Source organism: Anomalospiza imberbis, unplaced genomic scaffold (assembly GCF_031753505.1).
Source record: "Anomalospiza imberbis isolate Cuckoo-Finch-1a 21T00152 unplaced genomic scaffold, ASM3175350v1 scaffold_183, whole genome shotgun sequence".
Taxonomy (NCBI): Eukaryota; Metazoa; Chordata; class Aves; order Passeriformes; family Viduidae; genus Anomalospiza; species Anomalospiza imberbis.
The window spans coordinates 45,597-72,445 of NW_027099816.1; the positions used below are offsets into that span (position 1 = coordinate 45,597).

The window sequence follows — 26,849 nt, forward strand, 5'->3', positions numbered from 1 at the left end:
ACGACTTCCGCGCCCTGCTGGGCCCCGCGGGATCCGGCCTGGTAACCTTGCCCTTCTCCTGCTTCTGCGCCTTCCATTTCCTCCTGCTTCCATCCCATCCCGGGGGGGAGGGAGGGCAGGGCAATCCCGCTGGGAAAGCGCCGCAACCACGGAGAAAGAGAACCCCTGGAAGTCCAAGAAACGCTCTGGATGTGCTGGAAAAGCTCCGGAGCTCCCGGGGGGGAAGCTCTGGGATCCGGGGGAAGCGGCAGAATTGCAACCGCGCCTCTCCCCGCAGGGCGACGCGGAATTCCAGCGGATCATGGCCGTGGTGGATCCCAACGGCAGCGGCAGCGTCACCTTCCAGGCCTTCATCGACTTCATGTCCCGGGAAACCACGGACACGGACACGGCCGAGCAGGTCATCAACAGCTTCCGCGTGCTGGCCGGGGACAAGGTGGGCACCGCCGGGCCCTGGGGCTTTGGGAACGGGCAGGGGGGTCTGGGAATGGGGGCAGGGAGGTTTGGGAACGGGCAGGGGGGTCTGGGAATGGAGCAGGGGGGTCTGGGAATGGGCAGGGGGGTTTGGGAATGGGCAGGGGGGTTTGGGAATGGGCAGGGAGGTCTGGGAAGGGGGCAGGGGAGTCTGGGAATGGGCAGGGAGGTCTGGGAAGGGGGCAGGGGAGTCTGGGAATGGGCAGTGGGGTTTGGAATGGGCAGGGGGGTTTGGGAATAGGCGGGGGGGTTGGGAATAGGCGGGGGGGTTGGGATGGGGGCAGGGGGGTTTGGGAAGGGGGCAATGGGGTTTGGGAATGGGCAGGGGGGTCTGGGATGGTTCTGGGGGGTCTGGGAATGGGCAGGGGGGTCTGGGAATGGGCAGGGGGGGTCTGGGAAGGGGGCAGGGAAGTCTGGGAAGGGGGAAGTGGGGTCTGGGATGGTTCTGGGGGGTTTGGGAATGGACCAGTGGGGTCTGGGAATGGGCAGGGGGGTTTGGGAACGGGCAGGGGGGTCTGGGAACGGGCAGGGGGGTTTGGGAAGGGAACAGCAGATTTGTGGGGTAAGATTTGGGAATTCCAAGGCGGGATTTGGGAATTCCAAGGCGGGATTTGGGAATTCCAAGGTGAGATTTGGGAATTCCAAGGCGGGATTTGGGAATTCCAAGGCGGGATTTGGGAATTCCAAGGCGGGATTTGGGGACCGCTTTTTCGAAGTCCGTCCACGCCCTGGTGAGATCGCCGATGCTGGGGGGCTCGGTTTCCCCCCGTTTACCTCCTTTTCCCCCCGTTTTCCTCCCGTTTCCCCGTCCCCCAGAACTACATCACGGCGGCCGAGCTGCGGCGGGAGCTGCCGGCGGCGCAGGCCGAGTACTGCATCGCCCGCATGGCGCCCTACCCCGGCCCCGACGGCGTCCCCGGCGCCCTGGACTACAAATCCTTCTCCACGGCGCTCTACGGCGAGAGCGACCTCTGAGCGGGGCCCCCGGGATCCCCCGGGATCCCCGAGGGTCCCCCAGGATCCCGGATCCCTGGCGGTCCTGGATCCCCCAGGATCCTCAAGGGTCCTGGATCCCCAAGGGTCTTCGAGGATCCCCCAGGATCCCTGACCGTCCAGGATCCTCCAGGATCCCGGATCCCCGATGGTCCCCGATCCCTGAGGGTCCCCCTGGATCCCCGAGGGTCCTGGATCCCTGGCGGTCCCCAACGGTCCCAGATCCCCGAGGGTCCCCCAGGATCCCGGATCCCTAATGGTCCTGGATCCCTGAGGATCCCTGAGGGTCCCAGATGGTCCTGGATCCCCGAGGGTCCCCCAGGATCCCGGATCCCCAATGGTCCTGGATCCCCCAGGATCCCCGAGGATCCCCGAGGGTCCCCCAGGATCCCGGATCCCCGATGGTCCTGGATCCCCCAGGATCCCCAAGGGTCCCAGACGGCCCTGGATCCCCGAGGGTCCCCCAGGATCCTGGATCCCCGATGGTCCTGGATCCCCCAGGATCCCTGAGGATCCCCGAGGGTCCCAGACGGCCCTGGATCCCCGAGGGTCCCCCAGGATCCTGGATCCCCGATGGTCCTGGATCCCCCAGGATCCCCGAGGATCCCCGAGGGTCCCCCAGGATCCCGGATCCCCGATGGTCCTGGATCCCTGAGGATCCCCCAGGATCCCCGAGGGTCCTGGATCCCCGAGGGTCCCCCAGGATCCCGGATCCCCGATGGTCCTGGATCCCCCGGGATCCCCGAGGGCTCCCCGGGATCCCCCAGGACCCCCGAGGATCCCGGATCCCCGAGCCCCCCTCCTCCTACTATGCAAGAGTTGATTGATCCTGGGCCACTCCGGGCTGCGATCCCCGCTTTTCCCGGGCTCCTGGCGCCCGCGGCCCGGCAGCGCCCGGAAACGGCGCAACGGTTCTTTGTGGCAACGAGACGCGGAGCGAGGAACTGCCGCGGGTTTCCACGGCAGTGGATCAGCGGGATCAGCATGATCCGGGATCAGCGGCGCAGCCCGAGGGTTCCCCCTCGCCTCCCCTTCCCCCCGCGCCGCTCCCCTAATTTATGGCTTTTCCAGGGGGGAAAATCCGCGGTTTGGGGTCGGTTTTTTGGGGTTTTTTTGGGGTTTTTTTTGGGTTGTTTTTTTTTTAGGTTTTTCACTCACATTCCCACCTCGGAGCAGCGTTTTGTGGACCAAAAAAAAATTAAAGAAAAAAAAAAGGGGGGGAAATAAGGCTGGGGGGGAACGGGGGGAAAAAGGCGAGAAACACGAAGCACGGAGAAACGAGGAAGAAATTAGGAGGAAAAACGTGGAGATGGAAAATCGGGAAAAAAAATAAGGATAAATGCAAAGTGTGGAAAAATCTAGGAGAGAAATGAGGAAAATCGTGGAGAAATTTGGAGGAATACAGAAAAATACGGGGAAATAATGATAAATAAAGAAGAGTAATGAGAGAAATAAAGAGACAAATAAGGAGAACTGTGGAAAAATATGAAAAATTAAGAGAAACAAGGAGGAAAATTAAGAGAAATCCACCTAATAAAGCGCCTGATCCTGGAGAATTTTGACGGGAAGCAGAAAATTCCGGTTTCCTTTATAACTTTACGGATTTATTATATAAATATATATTCACGTAGCAGCTTCTTTGTCCTGTAATTAAAATATTGCTGGAAAAAAAAAAAAAGAAAAAAAAAACAAAACCAACCCTCTGGGATCTTGGAGTTTTTCCTCACTTTTTCCCTCCTGAGGGGAGAGAACGACCATGCTCGGGTGGAAATAAATGAAGCGGTCGGGAAGGGACATTTTGGGGCGGAAATCGAGGTGATTTTTTATTTTGGAAGGGTCAGGACAGTTGTGGGGGTAAAGCCTGAGGCGATCCCTGGGTGGTGGAAGGAATATTTTTTATTTTATTTTCTTTTTCCCCCCCACATTTTCTGCCTTTTCCCTGCCCTTTCCCCTCACATTTTCACCTTTCCCCTCACATTTTTCACCTTTCCCCTCACATTTTTCACCTTTCCTCTCACGTTTTCACCTTTTCTATCACATTTTTCACCTTTTCTCTCACATTTTCACCTTTCCCGTCACATTTTTCACCTTTCCCCTCACGTTTTCACCTTTCCCCTCACATTTTTCACCTTTTCTCTCACATTTTCACCTTTTCTCTCACATTTCCCACCCTTTTCCTATGGGGCAGCCCATACTGGGAGCACTGGTCCATATTGGGAGCACTGGCCCATACTGGGAGCACTGGGGCCATACTGGGAGCACTGGCCCATACTGGGAGCACTGGGGCCATACTGGGAGCACTGGTCCATACTGGGAGCACTGGTCCATACTGGGAGCACTGGGGCCATACTGGGAGCACTGGTCCATACTGGGAGCACTGGTCCATACTGGGAGCACTGGTCTGTACTGGGAGCACTGGTCCATACTGGGAGCACTGGTCCATACTGGGTGCACTGGGGCCATACTGGGAGCACTGGCCCATACTGGGAGCACTGGGGCCATACTGGGAGCACTGGTCCATACTGGGAGCACTGGTCCATACTGGGAGCACTGGGGCCATACTGGGAGCACTGGTCCATACTGGGAGCACTGGTCCGTACTGGGAGCACTGGTCCATACTGGGAGCACTGGTCCGTACTGGGAGCACTGGCCCATACTGGGAGCACTGGTCCGTACTGGGAGCACTGGTCCATACTGGGTGCACTGGTCCATACTGGGAGCACTGGTCCGTACTGGGAGCACTGGGGCCATACTGGGAGCACTGGTCCATACTGGGAGCACTGGTCCATACTGGGAGCACTGGGGCCATACTGGGAGCACTGGCCCATACTGGGAGCACTGGTCCATACTGGGAGCACTGGTCCATACTGGGAGCACTGGGGCCATACTGGGAGCACTGGTCCGTACTGGGAGCACTGGTCCATACTGGGAGCACTGGTCCGTACTGGGAGCACTGGTCCATACTGGGAGCACTGGCCCATACTGGGAGCACTGGGGCCATACTGGGAGCACTGGTCCATACTGGGAGCACTGGTCCGTACTGGGAGCACTGGCCCATACTGGGAGCACTGGTCCGTACTGGGAGCACTGGTCCATACTGGGTGCACTGGTCCATACTGGGAGCACTGGTCCGTACTGGGAGCACTGGGGCCATACTGGGAGCACTGGTCCATACTGGGAGCACTGGTCCATACTGGGAGCACTGGGGCCATACTGGGAGCACTGGCCCATACTGGGAGCACTGGTCCATACTGGGAGCACTGGTCCATACTGGGAGCACTGGGGCCATACTGGGAGCACTGGTCCGTACTGGGAGCACTGGTCCATACTGGGAGCACTGGTCCGTACTGGGAGCACTGGTCCATACTGGGAGCACTGGCCCATACTGGGAGCACTGGTCCATACTGGGAGCACTGGTCCATACTGGGAGCACTGGGGCCATACTGGGAGCACTGGTCCATACTGGGAGCACTGGCCCATACTGGGAGCACTGGTCCATACTGGGAGCACTGGCCCATACTGGGAGCACTGGGGCCATACTGGGAGCACTGGTCCGTACTGGGAGCACTGGTCCATACTGGGAGCACTGGCCCATACTGGGAGCACTGGGGCCATACTGGGAGCACTGGCCCATACTGGGAGCACTGGGGCCATACTGGGAGCACTGGTCCATACTGGGAGCACTGGTCCGTACTGGGAGCACTGGGGCCATACTGGGAGCACTGGTCCATACTGGGAGCACTGGCCCATACTGGGAGCACTGGGGCCATACTGGGAGCACTGGCCCATACTGGGAGCACTGGTCCATACTGGGAGCACTGGCCCATACTGGGAGCACTGGGGCCATACTGGGAGCACTGGCCCATACTGGGAGCACTGGTCCATACTGGGAGCACTGGTCCGTACTGGGAGCACTGGGGCCATACTGGGAGCACTGGTCCATACTGGGAGCACTGGTCCGTACTGGGAGCACTGGTCCATACTGGGAGCACTGGTCCGTACTGGGAGCACTGGTCCATACTGGGAGCACTGGCCCATACTGGGAGCACTGGCCCATACTGGGAGCACTGGCCCGTACTGGGAGCACTGGCCCATACTGGGAGCACTGGTCCATACTGGGAGCACTGGTGGCCCCCTCCCGCCCAGGGTCACGGGGCCCGAGGCCGGAGCTGCCCCGGGGCCGGAATGGCTGGACACGGACAGACATTGGACACGGACGGACACGGACACGGATGGACACGGACGGACATTGGACACGGACGGACATTGGACACGGATGGACACGGATGGACACGGACAGACAGCGGACACGGATGGACAGTGGACACGGACGGACATGGACGGACATGGATGGACACGGACGGACAGTGGACACGGACGGACAGTGGACACGGACGGACAGCGGACACGGACGGACATGGACGGACACGGATGGACACGGACGGACACGGACAGACATTGGACACGGACGGACAGCGGACACGGATGGACACGGATGGACACGGACGGACAGCGGACACGGACGGACAGCGGACACGGACAGACAGCGGACACGGATGGACACGGATGGACACGGATGGACACGGATGGACACGGACGGACAGCGGACACGGACAGACAGCGGACACGGACGGACAGCGGACACGGATGGACACGGATGGACACAGACAGCAGACACAGATGGACACAGACGGACACGGACAGCGGACACGGACGGACATTGGACACGGATGGACACGGATGGACATTGGACACAGATGGACATTGGACACGGACAGACAGCGGACACGGACGGACAGCGGACACGGATGGACACGGATGGACAGCGGACACGGATGGACATTGGACACGGACGGACAGCGGACACGGACGGACAGCGGACACGGGAGAGGGGCTGGCGACACGGGGACACCGTGGGGACATCATGGGGACAAAATGGATTTGGGGACGTCCCTGAGGACAGGCCAGCTTTGGGGACAGCGCTGGTGACACCAGGGCTTTGGGGACGTCCCAGCCACCAGGGCCATTGCGGCCCCGGGGACGTCGCGGGCCCGGGGACATCCCGGGCGGGCGCTAGGCCCCGGCGCAGCCCCCGTTACCATGGCAGCCCCAGCGTGGCACGGCCGCCATCTTAACTCCGGGCGGGAGCTCCCCCCCCTTCCCGCCAACCACTTCCGCCCTCTCAGCCAATCACAACCTCCCGCCTTCCCCACGTGATTCCCGGTGCCAAACCCAGGCGTAGCCGCCGTTATGGACCCTACCGGAGCCCGTGACGCTCCCGCGGCCCCAGCAGCAGTGGCGGCACCGCTGGGGACACTTCGGAGACACGCCGAGCAGTCCCGAGCCCGCTGGACCCCCCCCGTTGCCATGGAAACAACCAGAACGCCGCAGCCGCCATATTTCAACTCTCGGCACCGTCGCCATCTTAACTCCGGGCACAAGTTCCGCTCTCTCGGCCAATCACAACCTCCCGTCTCCCCCACGTGACCCCCGGTAAGGCCGAACCCGGAAGCGCCGCCGCCGCCATGGACCCCGCCGCTCCCCGTGAGTTGCTGGCGGCGCCGTGAGGGAAATTCGGGTTTTAACCCCCCTGAGATTCACCTTTCCCTTCCTTTTTAGCCCCGAAGCGCCGCGGGCCCGCTCGCTTGGCCGATCCGCGGCCTCTGTTCGAGGACACGAGCGCTACCGGGGCCTCACCGGGCCGCGGGTTCGGGGCTCCGCCGCCGCCTTCGGCCTCCTCGGCCTCCTCGGCCGCGGCCTCGGCGGCGTTCGGGCCGCCCGGGGCGTTCCTGGCCGAGCCCGTGACCTCGCTGGCCGCGGCCTACGGGAGCAGCCTGGCCTCGCACGTGGAGGGGAACGTGAGCGAGGGGGAAATAACGGGGGGAAAACCGGGGAAAAACGGGGAAAAACGGGGGAAAAACGGGGAATAACGGGGCAATAACGGGGGGAAAACCGGGGAATAACGGGGCAATAACGGGGGGAAAACCGGGGAATAACGGGGGAATAACGGGGGGGAAACCGGGGAATAACGGGGGGAAAACCGGGGAGTAACGGGGGAATAACGGGGATAAAAACGGGGGAGTAACGGGGGGAAAACCGGGGAATAACGGGGGAATAACGGGGGGAAAACCGGGGAGTAACGGGGGAAAAACGGGGGGGAAACCGGGCAATAACGGGGATAAAAACGGGGAATAACGGGGGAATAACGGGGGGAAAACCGGGGAATAACGGGGATAAAAACGGGGGAATAACGGGGGGAAAACCGGGGAATAACGGGGGAATAACGGGGATAAAAACGGGGAATAACGGGGGAATAACGGGGGGGAAACCGGGGAATAACGGGGGAATAACGGGGATAAAAACGGGGGAATAACGGGGGGAAATGGGGATAAAAACGGGGAATAACGGGAGGGAAATGGGAATAAAAACGGGGGAAAACCGGGGAAAAACGGGGGAATAACGGGGATAAAAACGGGGGAATAACGGGGGGAAAACCGGGGGAATAACGGGGGAATAACGGGGGGAAAACCGGAGAATAACGGGGGGAAATGGGGATAAAAACGGGGGAATAACGGGGGGAAATGGGGATAAAAACGGGGGAATAACGGGGGGAAATGGGGATAAAAACGGGGGAATAACGGGGGGAAATGGGGATAAAAACGGGGGAATAACGGGGGGAAATGGGGATAAAAACGGGGGGAAACGGGGGAAAAATGGGGGGAGGGTGGGGGAAAACCGGGGAAATAACGGGAAAAACCGGAGGAAAATGGAGAAAACCCGGGACATAACGAGAAAAACTGGGGGAAATGGGAAAAAAAATGGGAAAATGGGGAAAATAGTGGGGGGAAATGGAAAAAAAAACCAAAAAAATGGGGAAAAAACGGGGGAAAAAACGGGGGAAAAGTCAAAAACTGGGTGGGAATGGGAAAAAATGGGGGAAAATGGGGGAAAACCCAAAAATGGGGGGAAAACCCAAAAATGGGGGGAAAACCCAAAAATGGGGGGAAAACCCAAAAATGGGGGGAAAAGTGGGGAAGAAGGGGAGAAATAGGGGGAAAATGGGGAAAAACGAACAACTGGGGGGAAATGGGGAAAAACCAGAGGAAAAAATGGGGGAAAATCCGAAAATGGGAAAAACGGGAACAACGGGAAAAAGGAAGAAAAATGGTAAAAAAAAAAACAGGAAAAAAAGGGGGGAAAGGGAAAGCGATAAAAACCGGGTTAAACTGGGTTAAACTGGGCTGGACTGGGTTAAACTGGGCTGGACTGGGTTAAACTGGGTTAAAATGGTCTGAACTGGGTTAAACTGGTCCGAACTGGGTTAAACTGGTCCAAACTGGTCCGAACTGGTCTGAACTGGGTTAAACTGGTCCGAACCGGGTTAAACTGGGCTGAACTGGGTTAAACTGGTCTGAACTGGGTTAAACTGGGTTAAACTGGGCTGAACTGGGTTAAACTAGTCCAAACTGGGCTGAACTGGGTTAAACTGGGTTAAACTGGACTGAGCTGGACTGGACTGGGTTAAAATGGTCTGAACCGGTCCGAACTGGGTTAAACTGGTCCGAACCGGACTGGACTGGGTTAAACTGGTCCAAACTGGGTTAAACTGGTCCGAACTGGTCTGCACTGGGTTAAACTGGGCTGAACTGGGTTAAACTGGGCTGAACTGGGTTAAACTGGGCTGAACTGGTCTGAACAGGGTTAAACTGGTCCGAACTGGGTTAAACTGGTCTGGACTGGGTTAAACTGGTCCGAACTGGGTTAAACTGGTCTGAACTGGGTTCGACTGGGTTAAACTGGTCTGAACTGGGTTAAACTGGGCTGAACTGGGTTAAACTGGGTTAAACTGGGCTGAACTGGGTTAAACTGGGTTAAACTGGTCCGAACTGGGTTAAACTGGTCCGAACTGGGTTAAATTGGTCTGAACTGGGCTGGACTGGGTTAAACTGGTCCGAACTGGGTTAAATTGGGCTGAACTGGGTTAAACTGGGTTAAATTGGGCTGAACTGGGTTAAACTGGTCTGAACTGGGCTGAACTGGGTTAAACTGGGTTAAACTGGACTGAGCTGGACTGGACTGGGTTAAAATGGTCTGAACCGGTCCGAACTGGGTTAAACTGGTCCGAACCGGACTGGACTGGGTTAAACTGGTCCAAACTGGGTTAAACTGGTCCGAACTGGTCTGCACTGGGTTAAACTGGGCTGAACTGGGTTAAACTGGTCCGAACTGGGCTGGACTGGGCTGAACTGGGCTGGAGTGGGTTAAACTGGGCTGGACTGGGTTAAACTGGTCCGAATTGGGCTAAACTGGTCCGAACTGGACTGGACTGGGTTAAACTGGGCTGGACTGGGTTAAACTGGTCCGAACTGGGCTAAACTGGTCCGAACCGGACTGGACTGGGTTAAACTGGGCTGGACTGGGTTAAACTGGTCCGAACTGGGTTAAACTGGTCCGAACTGGGTTAAACTGGGCCGAACTGGTCCGAACTGGGTTAAACTGGTCCGAACTGGGTTAAACTGGGCCGAACTGGTCCGAACTGGGTTAAACTGGTCCGAACTGGGTTAAACTGGTCTGAACTGGGCTAAACTGGTCCGAACTGGGTTAAACTGGTCCGAACTGGACTGGACTGGGTTAAACTGGTGTGCACTGGGTTAAACTGGTCCGAACCGGACTGGGTTAAACTGGTCCGAACTGGGTTAAACTGGGTTAAACTGGTCCGAACTGGGTTAAACTGGTCCGAACTGGGTTAAACTGGTCCAAACTGGGTTAAACTGGTCCGACGTGGGCTAAACTGGTCCGAACCGGACTGGACTGGGTTAAACTGGTCCGACGTGGGCTAAACTGGTCCGAACCGGTCCGGCGCGGGCCGCGCGCAGCTGGGCCGCTGGGTGCCCGTGGGCCGCCTCAAGTATTACTTTGCCGTGGACACCGTGTACGTGGGCAGGAAACTGAGGCTGCTCGTCTTCCCCTTCGGCCACCCGGTACTGGGAGGACTGGGAGGGACTGGGGTTACTGGGGGGACTGGGAGAGGGGCTGGGGTTACTGGGGGGACTGGGAGAGGCGCTGGGGTTACTGGGGTTACTGGGAGGGGATTTTGGGGTTACTGGGAGGGGTTTGGGGTTACTGGGAGGGACTGGGAGGGGTTTGGGGTTACTGGGAGGGGATTTTGGGGTTACTGGGTGGGACTGGGAGAGGGGCTGGGGTTACTGGGAGGGAATTTTGGGGTTACTGGGGTTACTGGGAGGGGATTTTGGGGTTACTGGGTTGGGATTTTGGGGTTACTGGGAGGGGTTTTTGGGGTTACTGGGAGGGGTTTGGGGTTACTGGGAGGGATTTTGGGGGTTACTGGGAGGGGGTTTGGGGTTACTGGGAGGCACTGGGAGGCGGTTTATGGTTACTGGGAGGGGATTTTGGGGTTACTGGGGTTACTGGGAGGGGATTTTGGGGTTACTGGGGTTACTGGGAGGGATTTTGGGGTTACTGGGAGGGGATTTTGGGGTTACTGGGGGTTACTGGGAGGGTTTTTTGGGGTTACTGGGAGAGGGGTTTGGGGTTACTGGGAGGGGATTTTGGGGTGACTGGGAGAGGGGTTGGGGTTACTGGGAGGGGATTTTGGGGTTACTGGGAGGGGTTTGGGGTTACTGGGAGGGGTTTTTGGGGTTACTGGGAGGGGTTTGGGGTTACTGGGAGGGGTTTTTGGGGTTACTGGGAGGCACTGGGGGTGTTGGGGTTACTGGGGGTTACTGGGAGGGGATTTTGGGGTTACTGGAAGGGGTTTTTGGGGTTACTGGGAGGGTTTGGGGTTACTGGGAGGGTTTGGGGTTACTGGGAGGGGTTTTTGGGGTTACTGGGAGGGTTTGGGGTTACTGGGAGGGGTTTTTGGGGTTACTGGGAGGGTTTGGGGTTACTGGGAGGGGTTTTTGGGGTTACTGGGAGGGGTTGTTGGGGTTACTGGGAGGGGATTTTGGGGTTACTGGGAGGGTTTTTGGGGTTACTGGGGGGACTGGGTTGGGATTGGGGCACGCTGGGATGGACTGGGAAAAGGTTTAGATGAAATTTTGGACACTTTGGGAGTGGCTTTGGGGGATTTTGGGGTGATTGGGGATGGCTTTGGGATTTTGGGGTGTTTGGGGATGGCTTTGGGATTTTGGGGTGTTTTCTGGGACGTTGTGGAGATATTTTGGGTGTTTTGGGGGTGTTTAATGGGTATTTTGGGATATTTTGGTTGTTTTGGGGTGTTTTCCGGGATATTTTGGGGTGGTTTTTGGATATTTTGGGTGTTTTGGGCTGTTTTCTGGGATATTTTGGGGTGGTTTTGGGGTATTTTGGTTGTTTTGGGGTGTTTTCTGGGGTATTTTGGGGCGTTTTTGGGGTATTTTGGTTGTTTTGGGGTGTTTTCTGGGATATTTTGGGGCATTTTTGGGGTATTTTGGTTGTTTTGGGGTGTTTTCTGGGTTGTTTTGGGGCGTTTTTGGGGTATTTTGGGTGTTTTGGGGTGTTTTCTGGGATATTTTGGGGTGTTTTTGGGGTCCCTGACCCCCGTCGCCCCCCAGGACTGGCAGGTCCGGTACCAGCAGGACACCCCTGTCGCCCCCCGCTTCGATGTCAACGCCCCCGACCTCTACATCCCGGGTAGGGACCCCAAAAACTCCCCGGGACCCCCAAAATCCATCTTGGGACCCCCCAAAACTCCCCCAGGACCCCCAAAAACCTCTCAGGACCCCCAAAATTCAGCTGGGGACCCCCAAAAACCACCCTGGGACCCCCAAATAACCCCCCAAGACCCCCATAATCCATCTTGGGACCCCCAAATCCCCCCTGGGACCCCCAAAATTCAGCTTGGCACCCCCAAAACCCCCCCCAGGACCGCCAAAATCCATCTTGGGATCCCTAAAACCATCTCAGGACCCCCAAAAGCCCCCAAAATTCTCAAAAGTCCCCAAAAGTTTCCTCAAAAATTCCTAAAATCCCCCCAAAAGCCCCAAAATCCCCCGAATTTTCCCCCAAACCCCTTGAAACCCCCAAAATTCCCAAAAATTTCAAAAAACCTCCGGAATTCCCCCATAAAAACCCGAAAATTCCCAAATTTCTCCCTCACAGCCATGGCCTTCCTCACCTACATCCTCCTGGCCGGCCTCGCTTTGGGCACCCAAAACAGGTACAGAAATCCTTTTTTTTTCCCCCAAAAATCCGTTTTTTTCCCCCCAAAATCCCCTTTATCCCCCCAAAATCCCTTTTTTTTTCCCCCAATCGCTTTCTTCTAAACCCTCCCCCCTTTTTCCACCACCTTAAATCCTGAAATTTTGGGCCAAAATTCCGAGATTTTCTGTGAGCAAATTCCCAGGAATTTCACCAATCCCAAAAAACCTGAAAAGCTCCCCAAAAAATCCATTTCCCCCCTGTTTTTCCCCCAAACCCTCCCAAATTTATCCCCCACCCCAAATCCACCCCAAACCCTAAAATTTTTGGGGTGAATCCCCAGATTTTCCCCAGACAGCCTGGGGCTGGTGGAATTCTGAGCAAATATCCTGGAATTTGCCCAATCCCAAAAAACCCCAAAACCCCCCCCAAAAAAAAAAACCAAAACCCCTAAAAAAACCCAAAAACCCCTCAAGAAACCCCCGTGAAAATGCAAAAAAAAAGGAAAAAAAACCCAAAAAAGCCCCAAAAAACCAATTCCCCCCCAATTTTCCCCAATTTTTCCCCAATTTCCCCCAGTTTTTTCCCAATTTTTCCCAATTTTCCCCAATTTCCCCCAGTTTTTCCCTAATTTCCTCCAATTATTTCCTTCAAATTTTCCCCAATTTCCTCCAATTTTTCCCCAATTTCCTCCAATTTTTCCCCAATTTTCCTGCAATTTCCCCCAATTTCCTCCAATTATTTCCTCCAATTTTTCCCCAATTTCTTCCAATTTTTCCCCAATTTCCTCCAATTTTTCCCCAATTTCCTCCAATTTTTCCCAATTTTCCCCAATTTCCCCCAGTTTTTTCCCAATTCTTCCCAATTTCCCCCAATTTCCCCCAGTTTTTCCCAGTTTTCCCCCAATTTCCCCCAGTTTTTCCCAGTTTTTCCCAATTTTTCCCCCAATTTCCCCCAGTTTTTTCCCAGTTTTTTCCCAGTTTTTTCCCAATTTTTTCCCAGTTTTTCCCAATTTTTCCCCCATTTTTTTCCCATTTTTTCCCAGTTTTTTCCCAATTCTTCCCAATTTTCCCCAATTTCCCCCAGTTTTTTTTCCCAGTTTTCCCCAATTTCCCCCATTTTTTTCCCATTTTTTCCCAGTTTTCCCCAGTTTCCCCCAGTTGTTCCCAGTTTTTCCCAATTCCCCCCGTTTTTGGGGCGAACGCGCAGGTTTTCCCCGGACAGCCTGGGGCTGGTGGCCAGCTCGGCGCTGGCCTGGCTGCTGCTGGAGGTGCTGGGCGTCCTGCTGAGCCTTTACCTGGTCACCGTGAGCACCGACCTGACCCCCATCGACCTCCTGGCCTTCGCCGGCTACAAATACGTGGGGTGAGCCAAAACCCGGGGCTTTCGCCCCAAAAATCCCTCCCCAAAGTCCCAAAAAAAGAAAAAAAAAAAAAAGAAACTCGAAACGGCCACGAATTCCCCCAAAATCGACAAGAATTCCCCCAAAATCGCCACGAATTTCCCAAAATCGACGACAATTCCCCCAAAATCGACAAGAATTCCCCCAAAATTGTCGCGAATTCCCCAAAATCGCCACCAATTCCCCCAAAATCGACGACAATTCCTCCAAAATCGACGACAATTCCTCCAAAATCAACAATTCCCTCAAAATCGCCACGAATTCCCTCAAAATCGCCACAAATTCCCCCAAAATCACCACCAATTCCCCCAAAATCGACGACAATTCCCCCAAAATCGACGACAATTCCCCCAAAATCGACAAGAATTCCCCCAAAATCGACGACAATTCCCCCAAAATCGCCAAGAATTCCCCCAAAATCGCCACGAATTCCCTCAAAATCACCATGAAGTCCCCAAAATCGCCACGAATTCCCCGAAATCGCCACCAATTCCCCCAAAATCGCCACCAATTCCCCCAAAATCGCCACCAATTCCCCCAAAATCGCCGCGAATTCCCTCAAAATCGCCACGAATTTCCCGAAATCGCCACCAATTCCCCCAAAATCGCCGCAAATTCTCTCAAAATCGCCATGAATTCCCCCAAAATCGCCACAAATTCCCTCAAAATCGCCACGAATTCCCTCAAAATCACCACCAATTCCCCCAAAATCGCCACGAATTCCCTCAAAATCACCACCAATTCCCCCAAAATCGCCACGAATTCCCTCAAAATCACCATGAAGTCCCCAAAATCACCACGAATTTCCCGAAATCGCCACCAATTCCCCCAAAATCGCCACCAATTCCCCCAAAATCGCCACCAATTCCCCCAAAATCGCCGCAAATTCTCTCAAAATCGCCGTGAATTCCCCCAAAATCGCCACAAATTCCCCCAAAATCTCCAAGAATTCCCCCAAAATCGCCACGAATTCCCTCAAAATCACCATGAAGTCCCCAAAATCACCACGAATTTCCCGAAATCGCCACCAATTCCCCCAAAATCGCCACCAATTCCCCCAAAATCGCCACCAATTCCCCCAAAATCGCCACCAATTCCCCCAAAATCGCCGCAAATTCTCTCAAAATCGCCGTGAATTCCCCCAAAATCGCCACAAATTCCCCCAAAATCTCCAAGAATTCCCCCAAAATCGCCATGAATTCCCTCAAAATCACCATGAAGTCCCCAAAATCGCCACGAATTTCCCAAAATCGCCACCAATTCCCCCAAAATCGCCACAAATTCCCCCAAAATCCCACTCGAAACTTCTCGCTTTGCCCCCAGAAGCGCTCCCCGCCCTCCCCCAACCCAGCAAAATCCCAAAATCCCCAAAATTTCGGGGTTTTACCCCAGTTTTTTGTGATGAAATTTCACAGATTAGGGGGAAAATCCCACATTTTTGGGATAAAATCCCACAGTCTGGGGGGAAACCCCACAATTCTGTGGTGAAATCCCCCAATTTTGGGTGAAATCCCCCGATTTTGGGGTGAAATCCCCCAATTTTGGGTAAAATCCCACATTTTGGGGTGGTTTTGGGGTGAAATTCCACATTTTGGGTGAAATCCTACAATTTTAGGGTGAAATCCCACGGGTTTGGGGGTGAAACCCCCCAATTTTGGGGTGAAATCCCCCAGTTTTGGGGTGAAATCACACGTTTTTGGGGTGAAATCCCCCGATTTTGGGGTGAAATCCCCCAGTTTTGGGGTGAAATCCCCTAGTTTTGGGGTGAAATCGCACGTTTTTGGGGTGAAATCCCCCGATTTTGGGGTGAAATCCCCCAGTTTTGCGGTGAAATCCCCTAGTTTTGGGGTGAAATCGCACATTTTTGGGGTGAAATCGCACGTTTTTGGGGTGAAATCGCACATTTTTGGGGTGAAATCGCACATTTTTGGGGTGAAATCCCCCGATTTTGGGGTGAAATCGCACATTTTTGGGGTGAAATCCCCTTTTTGTGCCGTTTTCAGGATGATCGTGGGGCTCGTGGCCGGGCTGCTGCTGGGCCGGGTCGGCTACTACGTGGCCTTGAGCTGGTGCTGTTTGAGCATTTTCGTGTTCATGGTGAGCTTTTGGGATTTTTGGGCATCTTTTGGGGTTTTTTGGGGTTTTTTTTGGGGGGGATTTGGGGTCTTTGGGATTGGCAGGATTCCGGGGAACTTGCTCGGAATTTCCAGGAGTTCCCCAAAATTTCGTCCTTGAAACGATGCTCAGGGAGGGTTTGTGCTCTGAGTTTTGGGGTTTTTGGGGCTGATTTTGACTCTTTGTCATGGGATTTTTTGGGGGGATTTTGGGCTTTTTTGGGATTTTCAGGAGCCCAGGGGTCGATCCCAAGGTTCCAAATCCCGAATTTTCCCCAGATCCGGACGCTGCGGCTGAAGCTGCTCTCGGAGGCGGCGGCCGAGGGGGTTTTGGGGCCAGTTTTGGAGGTTTTTAATGGGATTTTGGTGGGAATTCTGTGGGAATTCTGGGAATTAAGGACCTGAGGGGTCGATCCCAAAGTTCCAAATCCCAAATTTTCCCGGGATTCCCCCAGATCCGGACGCTGCGGCTGAAGCTGCTCTGGGACACCTCAACCGAGGGGGTTTTGGGGCCAGTTTTGGGGGTTTTTAATGGGATTTTGTTGGGGATTTTTTTCCTTTTTTGGGATTTTCAGGAGCCCAGGGGTTGATCCCAAGGTTCCAAATCCCGAATTTTCCCCAGATCCGGACGCTGAGGCTGAAGCTGCTCTCGGAGGCGGCGGCCGAGGGGCTTTAGGGGCCGGTTTTGGGGTTTTTAATGGGATTTTGGTGGGGATTTTTTCCTTTTTTGGGATTTTCAGGAGCCCAGGGGTCGATCCCAAGGTTCCAAATCCCGAATTTTCCCCAGATCCGGACGCTGCGGCTGAAGCTGCTCTCGGAGGCGGCGGCCGAGGGGGTTTTGGTGCGGGGCGCCAAGAACCAGCTGCGGATGTACCTGACCATGGCCATCGCCGCCGCCCAGCCCCTCCTCATGTACTGGCTCACCTTCCACCTGCTCCGCTGAGCCCCAGCCCCGCCCAGAATTCCCAAAAAAAACCCCGCCATTCCCGGGGAAAAGCCCCGGCATTCCGGAGTTCCGCCCAAAAAAAATCCCCGCGGTTTTTGGGGGGTTGCAATAAAGGGAACTCGAAGGAGTTGTGGTGATTTCTTTTTTCGGGGGGGTTTCTCCCAAGTTTTGGGGGTTCAGATGTTGGGGAGACGCCCCGGAAACCCAGAATTCCCAAAAAAAAATCCTGGAATTCCCAGGAAAATCCCAGAATTGCCAGGAAAAACCCTGGGATTCCAGAGTTTCACCCCAAAAAAATCCCCGTGGTTTTTGGGGGCTTCGGTAAATGGAATTTGAAGGAGTTTTGGTGGCTTTGAGTTGAGTTTTTGGGGTTTCTCCCAAATTTTGGGGTTTCGGATGTTGGGGAGACGCCCCGGAAACCCAGAATTCCCCAAAAAAAATCCTGGAATTCCCAGAAAAAAACGTGGAATTTCAGAGTTTCTCCCATAAAATTCCGTCAATGAATGGAATTTGAAGGAGTTGTGGTGATTTTTTTTTTGGGTTTATTCCAAATTTTGGGGGGTTTGGATGCTGGGGAGACTCTCCCCTGAAACTTAGAATTCCCAGAAAAAATCCCAGAATTCTCAGCAAAAAATCCCAGAATTCCAGCGCTTCTCCCAAAAAAAAATCCCCGTGGATTTTGGGGGTTTCAAGAAATGGGATTTGAAGGAGTTTTGGAGGATTTTGCGTTGATTTTTTGGGGGTTTATCCCAATTTTTGGGGGCTTGGATATTTGGGAGTTCTCCCTGAACACCCCGAGACCCCAAATTCCCAGGAAAAACCCTGGAATTCCAGAGTTTTCCCCCAAAAACTTCCTGTTGTTTTTGGTGGCTTCAATTTGAAGAGGTCTTGGCGTCGATTTTTGTGGGAATTCTGGGAGGAATCTGAGGGTTCATCCCAATTTTTGGAGGGTTTGGATACTGGGGAGACCCCAAATTCCAAGGAAAAATCCCCAAATCCCGGAGAATTCCCTCCAAAAAATCCCACTGGGCCCTTTCAGCACTGCCAGGGGAGAGCTTGGAGTCCGTGCTCCCAAATTTGGGGGATTTTTGGGGGATTTGTCAGGAATTTTCAGGGATTTTGGGGGTCTCACACCAATTTCTGGGGGGCCTGGGGTCCCAAAATTCCGCCCGAATCCTGGGAATTCCATCGGAGCCGCAGGAAAATCCCGGAACGCCGCATCCACGGATCCGAGGGACCCCAAAGAGCTTTTTCCCCCAGTTTTCCCTTTTTTCACCAATTTCCCCCCTTTCCCCTCCCTTTTCCCCCCATTTCCTCCCCTGTCTTTTCCAAATTTGCCCAAATTTGCCCCTAAAATTCACTGGATTGTCTCCCCCAGCATTCCCAGAATTCCTCAAATCCCATTTTTCCTCTTTTTTCCCCTTTTCTTCCTTCCCTCCATTCCCCCCCCATTTTCTCCTCCATTTTTCCCAATTTCTTCCGATTTTCCCTCATTTTTCCCTCATTTCCCTGATTTCCCCCATTTTCTCCTCCATTTTTCCAAATTTCCCACATTTTCCCCCATTTTCCCTCCATTTTTCCCAATTTCTCCTATTTTTCCTCATTTTTTCCCAATTTTCCCCAATTTCCTCAATTTTTCCCTCCATTTCTCCCATTTTCCCCCCATTTTTTCCCCATTTTCCTCCATCTTTTTCCCATTTTTCCCCATTTTTCCCATTTTTTCCCCATTTTTCCCTATTTTTTCCCAAATTATCCCATTTTTTTCCCCAATTTTCCCCATCTTCCCCCATTTTTCCCCATCTTCCCCCATTTTTTCCCATTTTTTCCCCATTTTTGTTTTTTTTTTTAAGGATCTCTTGGAATTCCCCACCCCAAACCGCCCAGATTCCCCAGAAACGCACTCGGAATTGCGAAATTAGGAATTTTTATAACAAATCCTCGGCGAGATGAGGAATTCCAGCTTTTTTTTGGTTTTCCGGGGAATCCCAGGGTCCTGAGGGGATTCCCAGCTGGATTCAGAAACACAAAAATCCCGGGATTTTCTTCTTTTTTCCTTTTTTTTTTGTTGTTATTTTGTCTTTTTTTTTTTCTTTTTTTATCAAAAAAAGTCTCGGATCCAACGCCGGGAAAAAAAAACAAACAAACAAAAAAACCACCAAAAAACAAACCTTAAAAAATCTCCCAAAAAGTCAAAAAAAAATTTAAAAAAATTATAATTCCCCCCCAAACATTTTTTTTAATTTCCTCCCCCAAAAATCTCCCAAAAAATTCCCCCCCCCAAAATAAATAAATAAATGAATCAATAAATAAATAAAAAATACATAAATTAATACATCAATGGATCTTTAAATTTTTTTTTTAAACTAAAAAAAAAGTCCAAAAATATCCTGGAAAGTCCTTGAAAAATTCCAGAAAAACGAAGTAAGAATAAAATAAAAAATAAAATAAAATAAAATAAAATAAAATAAAATAAAATAAAATAAAATAAAATAAAAAATAAAATAAAATAAAATAAAATGAAATAAAATAAAATATTAATAAAATTATTTAGTTAATAAATTAATGAAATGAAATTTAAATAAAATTAATAAAATTAATTAAATAGAATTTAATACAATAAAATTAATAAAAAATAAACTAAATTTAATAAAATAGAATTAATTAAAAAATAAATTAAATTAAATTAATAAAATTAAATTACAATTAAGTAAATAAATAAAATAAATAAAATAAAATAAAATAAAATAATTAAATTAAATTAAATTAATAAAATACATTAAATGAAATTGAATTAAGTCCAGCCCAATCCAATCCCCTTTGGGATTCGCAGGCTCGGGGGGGGATCCCAAATTCCCAAAGAAAATTCCCGCGGGCGTCGGTGGGCGAGGATCTCTAAAAAAATATCTCTGAACCATCTGAGCTTAAAAAGAGCCGGGAGCGGCGCCAGGGCCCCGGGCGGCGCCGGGCCGGGAGAGCCAGAGGGGCCGGGCGGCGCTGCCGGCGCCGGGGCTCCCGGGGCTTCCGGAGGTTCCAGAGGTCCTGGGGGCTTCCAGAGCTTCTGGAGGTCCTGGGGGTTCCGGAGCTTCTGGGGGAGATCTGGAGCTTCCGGAGGGTCCTGGGGGAGATCTGGAGCTCCTGGAGAAGTTCTGGAGGTTCTGGAGGAGTTCTGGGAGAGATCTGGAGGAGTTCCAGAGCTCCTCGAGGTCCTGGAGGTTCTTGAGGAGTTCTGGAGGAGTTCTGGAGGTTCTGGAGGAGTTCTGGGGGAGATCTGGAGGGGTTCCAGAGCTCCTGGAGGTCCTCGAGGAGTTCTGGAGGTCCTGGAGGTTCTGGAGGAGATCTGGAGGTCCTGGAGGAGTTCTGGAGCTCCTGGAGGTCCTGGGGGAGATCTGGAGCTCCTGGAGGAGTTCTGGAGGTTCTGGAGGAGTTCTGGGAGAGATCTGGAGGGGTTCCAGAGCTCCTGGAGGTCCTGGAGGAGTTCTGGAGCTCCTGGAGGTTCTGGGGCAGATCGGGAGGGGTTCCAGAGCTCCTCGAGGTCCTGGAGGTTCTTGAGGAGTTCTGGAGGAGATCTGGAGGTTCTGGAGGAGTTCTGGGGGAGATCTGGAGGAGTTCCAGAGCTCCTGGAGGAGTTCTGGAGGTTCTGGAGGAGTTCTGGGAGAGATCAGGAGGGGTTCCAGAGCTCCTGGAGGTTCTGGAGGTCCTGGAGGTTCTGGGGGAGATCTGGAGGAGATCTGGAGGGGTTCCAGAGCTCCTCGAGGTCCTGGAGGTTCTGGAGCTCCTGGAGGAGTTCTGGAGGTTCTGGAGGAGTTCTGGGGGAGATCTGGAGGAGTTCCAGAGCTCCTGGAGGTCCTGGAGGAGTTCTGGAGCTCCTGGAGGTTCTGGGGGAGATCTGGAGCTCCTGGAGGAGTTCTGGAGGTTCTGGAGGAGTTCTGTGAGAGATCTGGAGGGGTTCCAGAGCTCCTGGAGGTTCTGGAGGAGTTCTGGAGCTCCTGGGGGAGTTCTGGAGGTACTGGAGGAGTTCCGGAGGTTCTGAAGGGGTTGGAATGGATCCAAGCAAGGTCCTCGAGGTTCTGGATCAATTCTGGACCTCCTGGATCAATTCTGGATCAATTCTGGGTCTCCTGGATCAATTCTGGATCAATTCTGGGTCTCCTGGATCAATTCTGGATCAATTATGGGTCTCCTGGATCAATTATGGGTCTCCTGGATTGATTCTGGATCAATTCCGGGTCTCCTGGCTCAATTCTGGATCAATTCCGGGTCTCCTGGATCAATTCTGGATCAATTCTGGGTCTCCTGGATTGATTCTGGATCTCCTGGATTAATTTTGGATCAATTTTGCGTCTCCTGGACCAATTTTGGGTCTCCAGGATCAATTGTGGATCAATTCTGGACCTCCAGGATCGATTCTGGACCAATTCTGTCTCTCCTGGACCAAATCTGGACCAGTTCTGGCTCTCCAGGATTGATTCTGGATCGATTTTGGGTCTCCTGGACAATTCTGGACCTCCTGGATTGATTCTGGCTCCCCTGGACCAAATCTGGATCAGTTTTGTGTCTCCAGGATCAGTTTTGTGTCTCCAGGATCAGTTTTGGGTCTCCAGGATCGATTCTGGATCAGTTTTGCTCTCCAGGATCAATTTTGGGTCTCCAGGATCGATTCTGGATCAATTCTGGACCTCCAGGATCGATTCTGGATCAGTTTTGTGTCTCCAGGATCAGTTTTGGGTCTCCAGGATCGATTCTGGATCAGTTTTAGGTCTCCAGGATCAATTTTGGGTCTCCAGGATCGATTCTGGATCAGTTTTGGCTCTCCAGGATCAGTTTTGGGTCTCCAGGATTGATTCTGGATCAGTTTTGGCTCTCCAGGATCAATTTTGGGTCTCCAGGATCAGTTTTGGGTCTCCAGGATCGATTTTGGGTCTCCAGGATCAATTTTGGGTCTCCAGGATCAGTTTTGGCTCTCCAGGATCAGTTTTGGCTCTCCAGGATCGATTCTGGATCAGTTTTGGGTCTCCAGGATCAATTTTGGGTCTCCAGGATCAGTTTTGGCTCTCCAGGATCAGTTTTGGGTCTCCAGGATCAATTTTGGGTCTCCAGAATCGATTCTGGATCAGTTTTAGGTCTCCAGGATCAGTTTTGGGTCTCCAGGATCAGTTTTGGGTCTCCAGGATCGATTCTGGATCAGTTTTGGGTCTCCAGGATCAATTTTGGGTCTCCAGAATCGATTCTGGATCAGTTTTAGGTCTCCAGGATCAGTTTTGGGTCTCCAGGATCGATTCTGGATCAGTTTTGGGTCTCCAGGATCAATTTTGGGTCTCCAGAATCGATTCTGGATCAGTTTTAGGTCTCCAGGATCAATTTTGGGTCTCCAGGATCAATTTTGGGTCTCCAGGATCGATTCTGGATCAGTTTTGGCTCTCCAGGATCAGTTTTGGCTCTCCAGGATCGATTCTGGATCAGTTTTGGCTCTCCAGGATCAATTTTTGGGTCAACCCTGGCCCAATCCTGGCCCTCCAGGACCGATCCTGGCCCAACCCCGCACCTCCCACCTCTCTCCTCCCCCTCCCCCTGCCCTCCCCTCCCCCATCACGACCCCACCTCGGCCCCTTCCCCCTTATCCACCTCCCAGTCCCCGGCCCGGCCCTTGCCGCCCGGCGTTCCGGCACATTCCAGCGGCTCCGGCTTGGAGCCGGAGCGGCCCACGGAGGCGCCGTTGGTCTGCGAGCAGACGTGCGCCGTGCCCTTGGCCTTGGGCTGCGCGCCGTGCACCTTGTACTTGACGAGGAGGATGAAGATGAAGACGAGCACCGAGGCCACGATGATGCCGCCGATGACGATGATCATGGTGCCGCCCAGGAACTGCGCCTGCAGCGCGCGGCACGGCCGCGGCGGCGGCCGCGTGGAGAAGCGCTGGCAGCCCAGCGGCCGCGTGGCCGGCAGCGAGCTCCGCGCGTCCGAGAACACGGCCAGCACGCAGAGCTCGTAGGCGCGGCCCGGCGCCAGGTCCGACAGCGAGAACGACGCGCTGGGGGCCGGGATCATCCTGCAACGGCAGCGGGAGCAGCGTTTGCCATGGAATTCCCGCTCGTCCCAATTCCTTGGGGATTTTTTTTTCCCATTTTTTGGGGATTTTTTCCCATTTTTGGGGGATTTTCCCCCATTTTTTGGGGATTTCCCCCCATTTTTCCACCTTTTTTTTGGATAATTTTTGGCCCATTTCTCCTTATTTTTCAGCCCCTTTTCCATCCCATTTTCCCAGTTTTTTCACCTATTTGCCAGACACTTTTCCCTATTTTTCTACATTTTTCCATTATTTTTGACCCTTTTCTCCCTATTTTTCAGACCCTTTTCCATCTCTTTTCCCCAAGTTTTCCACCCACTCTTCCCAGTTTTCCAACCCTTTTCCCACATTTCCCTCCCCGGCCCGGCGCCAGGTCCGACAGCGAGAACGACGCGCTGGGGGCCGGGATCATCCTGCAGAGCAGCGGGAGCAGCGTTTGCCATGGAATTCCCGCTCGTCCCAATTCCTTGGGGATTTTTTTCCCATTTTTTCTGGATTTTCCCCCATTCTTTCCACCTTTTTTCGATTATTTCCACTTTTTTCCCATCATTTTTTGGACAATTTTTGGCCCTTTTTTCCCGTTATTTTTGTCCAGTTCTTCCCTATTTTCCAGCCCCTTTTCCATGTCCATCATCCCCTTTCCCATCTCCTTTTCCCAAATTTCTCACCCAGTTTTCCCTATTTTCCTGCCTATTTTCCATTTTTTGGGCCATTTTTTCCCTATTTTTCATCTCCTTTTCCATCTCCTTTTCCCATGTTTTTCGCCCAAGTTTCCCATTGCTTTCCAGCCGCTTTTCCCTATTTTCCAACCCTTTTTTCCCATTTTTTCAACCATTTTCCCCTGTTTTCCCCAGCCCCTTTCCCATGCCCCTCTCCCAGTTCTCCAGCCCATTTTCCATCCCTTTTTCCCGTGTTTTTCACCCAATTTTCCCTGGTTTTCAGCCACTTTTCCATGTTTTTTGGCCTCTTTTCCCTTGCTTTTTCAGCCTTTTTCCAGCCCTTTTCCCCTGTTTTCCACACGTTTTTCCACATTTTCCATCCCCTTTTCCCATTTTCCATCCTCTTTTCCATATTTTTCAGCACCTTTTCCACGTTTTTCCACATTTTCCAACCATTTTTTCACGTTTTCCATCCCCTTTTCCCCATTTCCCACCCGTTTTTCCCCATTTCTCCCACATTCCCCCTCCCCACCCCCCAATCCCAGAATTTTTTTTGGGGGGGGATAAAATCACCGATAAACCAGGATCTCGTCCGCCGAGCTGTTGTACTGGATCTGGTACATCCTCAACCCTTCCAGCTCCTCCTGCGGCGGCCACCGCACCAGCGCCGACGTCGCCGTCACCTCGGCCACCACCACCCCCCCTCTGTCCCCCCTCTCCAGCTTGGAATCGTTGGAAAAGCTGGATTTGGCCGAAATCAGGATATCCGACGGCTCCGGCCTCGCCGTCCCCGCTTTTTTCCCCTCCTCTTCCTCGCACTCGGTGCCGTTGCCGTCCGGCACCACCCGAAACTCCACCGGCGCCGTCGACTCGCCGGCGGCGTTGGAGGCGATGCAAGTGAAGGTTCCTTGATCCCCCAGCGCCGCCTCCAGAATATCCAAAGTCCCGTTTTCGTAGGAAACCGTCCTGGACGTGTTGGCCACCAGCTTGCCGTCCGGAGCGATCCACCGCACGTACGGGTCGGGGGTCGCCGACGGCCTTGCACTTCAAGGACGCGCTTTGGCCAACGGCCGTCACCAGTTTGGGCGTCCGGTGGGTGATCATGGGCGGCTCGCAGACGAACTCTTCCTCCCGGATGCTCCAGAAGTATTTTCCCATCAGTTCGGGCGGCGAGGCGCAGGTTTCCAAATCGTCCTCGCGCGTCAAGCGCCGCAGCCAAACCAGCTCGCAGTTGCAGTGGAGGGGGTTCCCGCCGAAACTCAGCACCAAGGAGGTCAACGGAGAACCCTTGGATTTGGCGTAAACGGGGATGCGGGAGAACAGCGGATCCGGTGGGATCTTCTTGAGCTTGTTGGAGGTCATGTCCAGCCTGGCCAGCTTGTGGAGGTTGGAAAAAATCCCCTCGGGCACGAACTCGATGAGGTTGTGATCCAAACTCACCGTGTTGACGTTGGAGAGCTTGGCCACGGTGGCCCAAGGAACGTCCACCAAGTTATTGTAGGACAAATCCAAATCCTCGATGGTCTCCAAGAAATCGTCCAGAGATTTGGGCGAGATGAAGCTGAGCTGGTTGTTGCTCAGAATTAAATGCCGCAGATTAATTAACCCCTTGAAATGATCCTCGTTAATCGACGTCAAGCGGTTGCTGTCCAGGTGGAGGGCGTGGAGGCCCTTGAGGTCGGAGAAGGCGTAAGGCATGATCTGGCTGATGGTGTTGCGCGACAAGGTCAGGTGGATGAGCTGGGTCATGTTGGCGAAGTCCCGCTTGCGGAGGACGGTGATGAAGTTGTCCATGAGCCGGAGCTCGGCCGTGCGCCGGTCGATGCCGGACGGCACGAAGAGCAGCCGGTTTTGGTGCAGAGGATGGTGAAGGACGGCGAGAGGTTCTGGCACGAGCAGCGCTTGGGGCAGGGCGGGGAGCTCGACGTGGTCGTGGTGAAGAAGAAGAGGAGAGGGAGCAGGAGCTTTTTCCATCGTCGGGAAAAACGGGAATCTGGCGGGGAAAAAGCAAAAATAACCTGAGAGATTTGGGAGATTCGGTTGAGTTTTGGGGTTTAAAACCGAGTTTTAATTCCAAGAGGTTGAGGAAAACCAGTGGAGAGAGGGAAATCCCAAACCTGAGAAGGAAAAACAGGAATCTGGGCGGGGGGAATGGCGGAATCTGGGAGAATAATGGAGGAATTTGGGAGAATGGGTTGAGTTTTGGGGTTAAAACCGAGTTTAGGGTCAGGATTCCAGCCCGAGAGGTTGAGGAGATTCAGTTGAGAGGGAAATCCCAAAACTGAGAAGGAAAAATGGAGGGAAAATGGTGGAATTAGCAAAAAACCCAGAGAAAACTGGGTGGAATTCGTTGTGTTTTGGGATTAAAACCGAGTTTTAATTCCAAGAGGTTGAGGAAAACCAGTGGAGAGGGAAATCCCAAACCTGAGAAGGAAAAGTGGGATGGAATTGGAGAAAAATGGGAGAAATCCATTGGAATGTGGTGGAATCAGCAAAAAAAAAGGAGAGATTTGGGAGAATGGGTTGAGTTTTGGGGCTAAAACCGAGTTTAGGATCAAGATCCCAGCCCAAGACTTTGAGGAGAATCAGTGGAGAGGGAAATCCCAAAGCGGAGAAGGAAAAACGGGAAAAAATGGTGGAAATAGGGAGAAAATTGGGAGGAAAAAAAAAGTGAGAAAAATCCATGGAAATGTGGTGGAATTGGGGAAAAAAATGGGAAAAAACCCCTGGAAACGTGGTGGAATTTGGAAAACAATGGAGGAATTTGGGAGATCTGGTTGAGTTTTGGGGTTTAAAACCGAGTTTAGTGTCAAGTTCCCACTGGGTCATCGACAAAATTCCCCCGTCGTGGCCTGAGAAGAGAAACGAGGCTAAATCCATGGAAATGTGGTGGAATTACGGAAAAAATGGGATTAAATCCACAAAAATATGGAGGGATTTGGGGAAAATCGGGATAAATCTGTGAAAAAATGGAGGAATTAGGGGAAAATTGAGGTAAATCCTTGAAAAGATGGAGGAATTTGGGAAAATGGGGAGAAATCTGTGAAAAACTGGTGGAAGT

At 53.0% G+C, this 26,849-nt stretch overlaps 4 protein-coding genes across 7 annotated transcripts in view; 2 read left to right on the top strand and 2 right to left on the bottom strand.

Annotated features, from left to right (window-relative positions):
- The window catches only part of LOC137466355 (leucine-rich repeat and fibronectin type III domain-containing protein 1-like protein), a 34,635-nt gene that overhangs the window by 3,585 nt on the left and 4,201 nt on the right, over positions 1–26,849 (bottom strand).
- Positions 8–1,511, top strand: LOC137466359 (alpha-actinin-4-like). Its single transcript, XM_068178121.1, has 3 exons — positions 8–41; positions 278–436; positions 1,291–1,511. Exons 2-3 carry the CDS (start codon positions 302–304, stop codon positions 1,447–1,449), a joined length of 294 nt encoding a protein of 97 aa, XP_068034222.1. The 5' UTR covers positions 8–41; positions 278–301; the 3' UTR covers positions 1,450–1,511.
- LOC137466357 (protein YIF1B-like) lies at positions 6,866–17,123 on the top strand. 4 transcript variants are annotated; one of them, XM_068178116.1, is made up of 8 exons: positions 6,867–7,011; positions 7,087–7,325; positions 10,344–10,448; positions 12,021–12,099; positions 12,568–12,625; positions 13,816–13,971; positions 16,012–16,105; positions 16,910–17,118. In XM_068178116.1, exons 1-8 carry the CDS (start codon positions 6,993–6,995, stop codon positions 17,063–17,065), a joined length of 906 nt encoding a protein of 301 aa, XP_068034217.1. In that variant the 5' UTR covers positions 6,867–6,992; the 3' UTR covers positions 17,066–17,118. The 4 variants fall into 4 exon arrangements, with proteins under 4 accessions (XP_068034220.1, XP_068034217.1, XP_068034219.1 ...); XM_068178118.1 differs by lacking the exon at positions 16,910–17,118 and adding an exon at positions 16,745–16,818; XM_068178117.1 differs by lacking the exon at positions 16,910–17,118 and adding an exon at positions 16,402–16,542.
- LOC137466351 (leucine-rich repeat and fibronectin type III domain-containing protein 1-like protein) lies at positions 22,655–26,617 on the bottom strand. Its single transcript, XM_068178109.1, is given in 5 exon segments — positions 22,655–23,111; positions 24,362–24,813; positions 24,815–25,632; positions 25,635–25,781; positions 26,587–26,617. Coding segments are annotated over 5 exon segments (1,905 nt in total).